Here is a 10,372-nt window from a genome sequence, read left to right on the forward strand (position 1 = left end):
GTCATTTTCTGTTTCCATCATTCCTTCTACATTGATTAATTGAACTGTAGTATAAGGAAGATCTGTCCCTTCTCCCCCATGACTCATGCCAGGGTTATAATTTTTAAATAGGAGTGTTGCCTTGTAGGAATGATATCTGAATAATGAATGGGAATTGGTGCAGGAAGGAACGGAGGGAATCACGGTACAATGAGGACTATAACCAATCCAGCTGAATACTGTCATAAAGGGAAGTCTGAAGAAATCTGCCACAATGACCTTTAGTGTGATAGACTGAAAGTCTGATTTTTTTTTTAAATGGGGGGCAATAGTTATGGAAACAATTTGTAAAAGGTAAGTGTACAAATGCAATGTGCAAACCTTGATTGGATCCTTTGAAAAAGGAGGCTACAAATGATAATTTTGGTTATTATTATTATTAGATAAGTTATTAGATGATATTAAGGAATTGTAAATTTTCATAGGGTTCTAATGGTTCTTAGGAAGCATATGCTAAGGTTGAAGTATTTATTTACTTATTATTATTTTTAAATATTTTATTTATTTATTTGAGAGAGCACGAGCAGGGTGAGGGGCAGAGGGAGAAGCAGGCTCCCTGCTGAGGGAGGAGCCCAATGTGGCGCTTGATCCCAGGACCCTGGGATCATGACCCAAGCCTAAGTTAGACACTTAACCAACTGAGTCACCCAGGCGCCCCAGCATTGAAGTATGTAAAGATGAAGTAGATGAAGTGTCAAAATACTGAAACTCACTTTCATATGATTCAGCAAAACTTAAGTGAGTAGGTAGATACAGATATAGAAATAGAGAAAGCAAATATATGGCAAATGTCAACCTGGGTGGTAGGTTTAGAGATCTTCAAATTTTGTGAATGTTTGAAGTTGTTTTTTTTTTAAGATTTTATTTATTTGAGAGAGAGAGAGAGAGTGCGCGCGCGCACACACACACACACACACACACACACACACGAGTGGGGGAGAGAGAGAGGGAGAGGATCTCAAGCAGACACAGGACACCATCCCATGACCTGGAGATCATGACCTGAGTGGAAACCAAGAGTCCAACTCTTAACTGAATGCACCACCCAGGTGCCCCTGAAGTTTTTAATAATAAAGATTTTGGGGGGAAATGAATGCTTATAGGAAAAATGAGCGAAAATATTTTGAAGGACTTGCCTTGAAGCCAGTGATAACTGTATGCCAAACACAGATGTGAGGAATCTTCACGTTGCCTACTGGAGTAATGAGGGATGCCACTGGGTCCAGCAGTTATGGTGACTTAGGCTGGAAACAGGAATACATCCAACTCAACTGGCTTATGCAGTGACGGCACTTACGGGGCTCTGTAATGGGACACCCAGATGAAGGGAAGGCTTCAGGGCTTAACGCAGTGGCTCTGTCTCCATTCCCCTGTTTTCGCCAGCTCTTGGGTCAGCATCATCCCTTGTCTGGCTGGCTTCTTTGCTGCAACAAAGTGGCTATAGCACTTCTAGGCTTTATCTTTGACTATCACTATGTCCAGAAGGAGAAAGAACATCATTTCTGGCAGCTTGCTCCTAAGAGCAGGGGCCCTTCTTTCCCAGCAGCTCCCCGTCAGAAACACTGCCCACCCCACCCCATCTCAGCTGCCTTCACTGAGTCATATGGCTCAATCCCTCTGGCCAAGGGAGTGCCCTGTGCTGACTGGCTTAGGCCTGGCTTCCTAAACCAGCCGCTGGGGTGCGGAATGGGCTTACAGTCAGATGCAGCCAAGAAGTACAAGGGTTCTGTGAGAGGGAGAAAAGGAAACTGATTCTGGGTAGGCATCTACAGCATTCACCGTATGAGGAAACATGGCTTTCACCAACTGGAAGGATATCTCAGGTGAAGAGGGCAGGTTGCCACAGGTACCGTAGATCAGATACAAATCAGAAATTAGGATTCTCAAAGGAGAATTGGACGGGAGGAGTACCTGGCAAGGAACTCCTGATCTAATAATAAAGAGATTTGCTTAAGACCATCAAAGAGAATTTCAGTTACAGAATCGGTGATACGATGAATGAAGTTTACCACACAACAAAAAGTCAAAAACAATAGAGCAAAACAATGAAATAAAAGATCTGCTTTGATCTTGCCTTAGGAAGATTTCCAACACCACCCCCCCACCCCACCCCCGCCTCCACCATGTGGTTTTCAAAAGGAAGAAGTCCAAGGTGCTGGATCAAATGGCAGTCTCCTCACAGAATGCACAGGATGTCCCTGGCCAGGGGGTCTGAGCCTGGCTGCACCTCAGACGTTCATACCCGTAGCAGTTTTGCCTCAGGAGGTCTGTGGGGAAGCCAGAATCTTGGTCATTTTTAAGAAAGTTCCCCAGGTAATGATTCTGAAATGTGGCCAGGGTTGGAAGCCACGGGTCTAAGATTTCATGAACAAACTAATCAGAGATAGATCATTGAAATGGCTGAATTGTGATGGGACGCAGGGGTGAAATGAAAGAGCCATCAGCGCCAGCACAAGGGGCTCTCTGACCTTAACTAGGGGCCCTCAGTGCCCACCTTTCACCAGAGGAGTGTTGCTGGGACCCTCAAAACTAAAGACCAGGGGTGGAGGCCGCTTATGGTCATATCTGCCAGCATGGTGTCTGTAAGTGACACAAACTCACTATTTGTTGAAATATGCATGTGAAAAAAGTGAGTCAGTGGATTAACATATTTAAATAATTTTTTAAATCTTTTCCAAACTCCATAACTAAGGGAATTTTAAAAATTGATTGACCATGTATAACACTGGGGACTTTTTGGAGGGGGATGGACGAAGGGGATGTACTGGAATTATCCCACAGGGAGAGTCCAGGGAACTCCCCAAAGTAAGCAGGGAAGTCCAAAGCCATAGGGATAATCTAAGAGAGGGGACCTGAGGACTCCAAAGCTGCCAGAAAACTGGTAGATGTACCTCCATGAGGTCAGGACAAGGTCCCAGACAGAAAACTATGTGCTAAATATAGTCATGGGCCAAGGAGCCCTGAGCGCTCAGTTACTGAAATGGAAATGAAGCCAGGGAATCCTTGGGGACTGTTCCCAAAAGTAGCTGCTGTGGCCACCAAGGCCACATCGTTAGAAAGAGGGTCCAACATGATAGGTGAACACTGGTGGCAGAGAGAACTGTTGCCCATCCTCCATGACACTTAGTGTCATCAGATCACTGGCCCTCAAGGCTGATATACGCAACCCAGAGGAAGTCCAGAAACACAGCCTCTGGAAAACAAAGGCAAAAGCTTGTCTCTGAATCAAGGGACACTGGCCAGACAATCGTAGAATAAGTCAGTTTGTAAACCTGCAGAAGTAGCAGATCTCGAAAGGACAAGAGTTCTAGGGCACGAGTAGAAGCAAGGCGGTTGAAGGCAGTCTTGGTGTCTCCAAGGGTTTGAGTGAAGATGGCCCTGTCCTCCCCCTACAGGGCCCAGGCAGAGAGAAGCCCCGAGCCAGGGAGGCCAAGGGGCTAATTCAGAGCCTCTCAGAGGTGGCAGGGTTTGGGGCAAGGAGGAAAATTGGGGACATTTAAAAGAGGGATAGAACAGCTCAGTTTGGGGTAGGGCCAACTCCCAGGGCTTCCTAGAGACCATCCCCGATGCCCCCGGCTGCCTGCGTCATCCTGAAGAACCAAGGGTTCGTTTTGGCTGAGTATTTCCTCTGTTCTGGGTTAGTACAACCTGATTATTTTATACGCGCGACTCCTTTAATGCTCACAACAACTCTACTTTTCCTCATTTCACATGTGAGGAAACCAAGTTTAGGAAAGGTCAGCTGTGTGTCTGAGGTCACACCACCCAAAGGGGCAGAGCTGGCATTCGAAGCCAGATGTGTCTGAAGCCAGAGTGACCTCACAGCCGCGGGTCCTGGGGCTCCCACTCAGCTGCCAGACTGCCCTCTTTCCCCTCCTGGCAAGCTCGCTAGGAGGAACTTACCTTTCAGCCAGCTCAGCTCCCTGAGAAGAAACGATATTTTGAAGTGCGTAATCCGTGCCTGGAATAAGCGTTTACTTATTGGAGCCACACTCTTCCCCAAATCTGCCTGGGTGGCTTACCAGGGCGCACAGAGGGCACCAGGCGCATAGTAGGCGCTCCAAGCCGTTAGGTTTGGTTTGGATCTGCTCCAGGGTGAGATGATTTGGGGGAGCACCCAGCCTGCAGACCTCAGGAGCAGAGCTGCACGGGGGAGAAAGGGGACTTCCGCCCCTGGGGGCCCCTCCCCTCCTGTACCAAATTCCTGGGTGCCCTCAGTTGCAGCTGCGGCCAGGAACCCTGCTCTCCAGCCTGCGGGGGGAAGGGGGGGAGCCTTGAGCCTCATGGACTCTACCCTCTGGATGAATCTTCGTATCGGAAATTTGGTTCAGGGCTCCTCATTTGCTGACAGCTATTTAACGAATTTGTATTTTACCTTTATCTGTGAAATAGTCATAAAAGTTTGATCTACAAAAGCCCTGTTTTTATAAACTTAGCCCCATTATGAAAGTAGGAGCATCCAGGGTGGAAGGGAGGAATGTTTACCAAAGGGGAAAATAATAAATATTTGAAAAACCTTACTAAAGAACGTTCTCTCACATCCTTACAGCCTGACTTTTGTTCTGAACCCTTCCTCTCCAGATGCATTCATCAGGGATATTTTTTTCTTTTGTTTTTAGTGGAAAAGGCTACTATCCGACCGGCTAAAAGCATGGACTCCCTGTGCTCAGTGCCTGTGGAAGGTGAGCTCTCACAACCGCGGTCCGAACTGGGGCTTGCTACTGGGAGAAGGAGCTCCCCGCCAGACCTGCCTGCGGGGTGCCGTCACAGTCACGCACTTGCCCTAGTCCCACAGCCCCCCTGACCCTTCCTGAACCCAACGTGACGCAGCCCTTGCATGAACCACCCCCGGCCTCTCCCCGCCCCACGTGACACCACAGGGCTCGGCCTCCAGCGCCGTCCTCCTCCCCGCCCTCGGCTAAGCACAGCTGGAGAGCGCCGGCGTTGCACGCGCGCCGCCGTTGCACGCGCAAATCTGAACCGGCTAAAAGGGCAACACCTGAGAACCAGGCAGACAGGCTTCCCCCTGGGGCACAACGAAGAGCCAGGCACTGGTTTTTACCGCATAGTTTGGTGCCTGGATACGTATGGGTCTGGAATTCGCATGTCTCCGTAGGCATTAGCTTCATCGTACCTGTCCGGTCGTGGCTCTGCGCTGGTAGATTGGTGCATTCATTTAGCAGTAAACAGCGATGGGCACCAGCCTGGCACGTAGCCGGTCATGCTGGGGTGGAGTAGATGTGCGTAGGGTTGCACGCGAGGTGACACATCCCCAAAGCGACACCACGTTGGTCTTAGGGGCTGGCTTGCCTGTCCCTCTGGCTTCTGTTTCTATTAATAAGTCAACAAGCACCTCTACGGGTTGTAAGGCACCGGGCTGTTTACACACACGCCCCACATTTATCCCGTGACTTTTCCAGCTCCTGTAATACAAACCAGTTTGCTCTTTGATAAAGGAGACAACTTGAAACAATGCAGAAAATCCGTAGAACAACCTTTTAAAAAATAATTGTAAACATGTAAAATACTCTGTAAACTCTTTTTCAAGCTCACTCGAGACTCTTAGCATTTTCTCACCTTTATATTCAGCCATTTGCTTTGGTTTTGAAACGTCCTGGGGGTGTTTCTACAGAATTTAATATTTCAAAATCGAGGTCCTCACTTCGATGGGCACTGGGCAGGTTCTCTGCCTCCCCAAGTCTCGGTATTCTCGTGTGCTAAAGGAGGTCATTACACTTCTCCATAAGCAGTCATGAGAATTTTTAATCTAATGTTAAGTAAGATGCCCAGGAGAGCCCGTAGCACCTCGTGGGGCGTTTTTCTCCCGATCCCAGGCAACTCACATGTTATCTCGCAGCCTGTTTATTTCCCATATGGAATTTTCTCTTCTTTGCTTTCACTTTTCAGTTGGGAAATCGCTCCTCAGAACTGGGCTTTCTAACTTTTAGTTAATTTCCACTTTTAGGGGCGCCTGGGTGGCTCGGTCCTTAAGCTTCTGCCTTTGGCTCAGGGCGTGATACCAGCATTATGGGATCGAGCCCCACATCAGGCTCCTCTGCTATGAGCCTGCTTCTTCCTCTCCCACTCCCCCTGCTTATGTTCCCTCTCTTGCTGGCTGTCTCTCTCTCTGTCAAATAAATAAATAAAATCTATAAAAAAAAATTCCACTTCTAGTTTCTCATCCCCTGAATCAGCAGGAGGAAGCCTGGGAAAAGGGAGGAAGGTTTAGCTGAGAATGGCATATTTTTCCTTGCTGGGAAATCGAACCCCTGTTTGGGCCCATCTGCCAGAGGAGGCTTAAAACAATACATTTTAAAGTTTTAAAGGAGAACAAAATTCTGTTATTTTGCCCTTTTTGTCTTCTTCATTTTGAGCAAACATCCTTCTGCCATCTCCCTTCTTTTTATTTTTTCATGATCTACGTTTACTGCTGGGTGGACGATTGCTCTGTCTAGCCACCTTAGCCTTCTGGAAACTGCCCCACCTGCAGAGCTGAAAACAGATGCATACAACATAACAGCAAATGGTCCTCCCAGGGCACTGTGCCAACATTCTGTGCACACGAGAGGATGCTTATGCTCTCCTTAACCAAGTGTTATCTGTCTCTCTTACGAATGCTATGCCTTTCCAGCGTTCAGGTGTTGTGTACCTTCCCTTACTGGAAGGCTGTCGTGGTGTGTGCGCCCAGGCTGCTGACCGTGTCTTTGTTTGCTTTTTCACTAGGGAAAGAAACCAAAGGAAATTTTAATCGAACAGTCACCACTGGTGGATTCTTCATTCCAGCCACGAAATTGCATTCGACCAACACGGGCAGCTCATGTGACCTCAGCAAGCAGGAGGGCGAATGGGGCCAGGAGGGGATGCCGGCGGGGGCGGAGGGGGGCTTCGACATGAGCAGTGACCGAAGCCAACTTCAGGGCGCTCAGGCCCGGCCCCCACCCGAGCAGCTGAAGGTGTTCCGGCCTCTCGAGGATCCGGAGAGCGAGCAAACAGCCCCGAAGATGCTGGGTATGTTCTACACCTCGAACGACAGCCCCAGCAAATCGGTCTTCACCAGCAGCCTGTTCCAGATGGAGCCCTCTCCCCGTCACCAGCGCAAGGCCCTGAACATCTCCGAGCCTTTCGCCGTGTCCGTGCCGCTCCGTGTGTCAGCGGTCATCAGCACCAACAGCACCCCGTGCCGAACACCCCCGAAGGAGCTCCAGTCGCTTTCCAGCCTGGAAGAGTTTTCCTTCCAGGGGTCAGAGAGTGGAGGTTGGCCTGAAGATGACAAGCCACTGGGAGCTGAGACCTCTACAGGTAAAGCGGGGGAGGGAGGGTTTCTTTTCATTGCAAGTGATTAAAAAACAGACTTAAACTCGCTTAAACAGAGTTTGCAAGACAATGTAGTGAAGTGGTTAAGACTGTGGGTTCTGGAGGCAGATGGCCTGAGTCCAGTCTCAGCCATTTCACTGTAGGATCTTTAGCGGTTGTGGGCCTCAACAGCTTGAGGTGTAAAATAGCAATGACGTTCCTAATCATATCTCCTTCATAAGTTTGCCGGGAATATTAAATTAGTTAATATATGTGAAGCTCTCAGAACAGTAATACATAGTAAGTACTCAGTAAATGTCGCCTATTATTTTATTCACCCATATAGTGAGAAGGCAGGAGGAAAAGCTCAAAGAATTCAACTCTTCTAGACTCAACCTCTCTCCATCCATCCATCCCTCACTTCTACCTCATATCTGCAGAAAACATGGCTAGCAACCCTCGCAATGAGAAAGTGTATCTTAGTCCCAATTTCCATATATCAAATACAGGGAAGACTCTGATTGGGCCTGCTTGGGTCACATGTCCAGTCTTGGACCAGTCATTGTTGCCAGGCATTTAGGGTTCTAAGATTGGCTAAGGCTGAGTCTCTGAACCATCTTTGGAGTTAGGAGGGGTTCTATGGTCAACAGCCAACTGTGAGCCACATAAAACAGAAGTGGGAAGAACCTCAAAGGAAAGGATGACTGACAAACCAACAAATGCTCACTGTGGTTTAAGCATATTTTCTTTATTACTATTAGCTAACTTTTTTTGAGCAACTGTTATGGTATCAGGCACTGACCTAAGTGTTCTATGTGTATTATCTCCATTCCCCTCACAACAACCCTGTGAAGTATAGGTAGTTACTATTATCCCCATTTGCTTAAAGAGAAAATCAGTTAACTTGCCAAATGACTCAGAGCAAGGAAGTAGAAGAACCAGAATTTTAATCCAGATTTTAAAACCCGTGCTTTAAAACACTCCACCATGCTCCTTCCCGTGTTTACAATGGGCTGTGGAGTTACAAAGATTGTTAGAAAACCATCCCTTCGCCCAGCAAGCTCAGGAACTAGGAAGAGAAACTAAAACTGTACCAAAGTGCAGCACAGGGTCAGCCTGTAGAAGTAGCATAAGACTCTCCTTGGGTCTTTTTTTTTTTTTTAAGAGATTTATTTATTTGTTTTTAGAGAAAGCGAGAGAGCACAAGGGGGAGAGGCAGAGGGAGGAGGGAGAATCTCAAGCCGACTCTGAGCTCAGCACGGAGCCTGACATGGGGCTTGATCTCATGACCCTGAGATCATGATGTGAATCAGTCAGTTAACCGACTGCACCACCCAGGTGCCCCCCTCCTTGCTTTTTGAATGAGGGAGGGCTTTGGTCCCTGAAACATAATGAAAGAGGTGTTCAGAAAGGATTGCAAGGGCATCAAGAAGAAGCAGTACTCTCAGGAGGACTCTAGGAAGGCTTCCCAGAAGAGGCGGCATATGGGTAGGTCTTCATAAATGAGTAGGCTTTCTCCATACAGAAAAGAGGGGGAAGGCATTATGGGCTGAGAGGCAGCTGAATATTGTGGGAAGTCTGTAGGTTTTGGACTTCACCTGGGCTGATTTGAATCCTAGCTTCAGCACTTTGGGGCTGTGTGACGGTGGACAGTGGTTGATATCTCTGAGCCAGGGGCGGTTGCTCTCTCAAGGGCTGGGGTAAAGTCTGAAAGGGGGAATGTCCATAAAATGCCTGTTCACAGTCTGGCTCACAGACAATGTTCAATAAGTATTTGTCCTTTTCTCCTCCCCTTCCCTTCAGGACAGGGGGCAGAAGATGAGCAAAAACTCAGGGGCGTCAAGTGATGTCCTGTGTGGAGAATGTTCTGTGGTGGGCTGGTGGAATGGAGCAGGATGAGGGCTAGAAGAGGAAGGGAAGCCTTTGAGGAAAAAGTGTTTCCAGAGGCTTTTCTGTGATTGGTTCCTGTCCTAGGTATTTAGTCTTCAGTCTACCCTGTGAAAACAGCGTCATACAGTGAGATAGGACCTTCTTCCTGGAGATAGTAGAGGTCAGACTTGGGGTCTGCCTCCCTCTCTGCTGCCTTAGGTGGGTGTTTAAGATCAGAGCTTAATCACTTTAGATATATCCAAACTGGTGTGGAGTTAACCCCTGGGAAGAGTCACACAGGAAGCTGTCAATCGCAGTCTTAACACCTCCTTATAGCTTGGTGTAAACAACAGATTCCTATGCCCTAGGCGACAGCTTGACTTCTCGATGTGGTACTGTTGACGTCGTGGGCTGGGCAATTCTTTGTTGGGAGCAGGGCTGTTTTATGCTTCGTAGGATATTTAGCAGCGTCCCTGGCTTCTGCCCACTAAATGCCAATAGCCCCCTCCTCCCCACCCAAATGTCTCCCGGGGAGGGGAAGAGCAAGTGGTCCCCAGTTGCGAGCCCCCGGACTAGATGATCTTCAAGACCCCTCCCATCTCTGACAGTGGGTGACTCTGGGAACTAAAGGCAGGACACTGCTACGGGGAAAGGGTCAAAAATGTGAGGGGCAGTGAGCTTGGAGAATTCCCTCCATCCTTGTGAAGCGGGACTCGTCCAGGACAGTGACTGTGCAGGGAATGGCCTCTCTGCAAATGAAGCCTTCAACAGATAACTCTCATCCATTGCAGCTTCCGTACCTAAGAAGGCAGTTCTCGAGGATGCCAAGCCAGGACCAGAAGCGGTGAGCACGGTGGGATGCAACAAAGGCCTCTCCCTGGAGCCAGGCTCACAACAGGAAGAAAAGAAGGCCTTGGAAACCTCCCTGGGCTCTCAACATTCAAGTGAATTAGAGAAGAGCCTGGACCCAGAGAAGGCGGAGGAGGAGGGTCAGGAGGCTGGCCAGGGGGAGCCCAGCACTCTGCAGGAGACCAGAGCTGAAGCGGCATTTCTGCATGAGATGGTAAGGTGGAGTCACTGCCGGGTCCAGGCAGTGGAGTCCTCTTTGTCCCAAGGGCTCTCGGAATAGCTGAAAACAGGGACTGGGCGGGGGGGGGGGGGGGGGGGGGGG

At 48.7% G+C, this 10,372-nt stretch overlaps 1 protein-coding gene across 1 annotated transcript in view; it reads left to right on the plus strand.

The window, feature by feature from the left end:
• ARHGAP31 (Rho GTPase activating protein 31) overlaps window positions 1-10,372 on the plus strand; it is a 101,306-nt gene that overhangs the window by 84,922 nt on the left and 6,012 nt on the right. Inside the window, exons 9-11 of the mRNA XM_040621295.1 lie at window positions 4,659-4,721; window positions 6,763-7,338; window positions 9,993-10,264. Of these exons, the coding sequence (XP_040477229.1) occupies window positions 4,659-4,721; window positions 6,763-7,338; window positions 9,993-10,264 (911 nt within the window). The remainder of the gene's footprint in view (window positions 1-4,658; window positions 4,722-6,762; window positions 7,339-9,992; window positions 10,265-10,372) is intronic.

The sequence above is a fragment of the Ursus maritimus genome, unplaced genomic scaffold (genome assembly GCF_017311325.1).
Source record: "Ursus maritimus isolate PB19 unplaced genomic scaffold, ASM1731132v1 scaffold_4, whole genome shotgun sequence".
Classification (NCBI taxonomy): domain Eukaryota; kingdom Metazoa; phylum Chordata; class Mammalia; order Carnivora; family Ursidae; genus Ursus; species Ursus maritimus.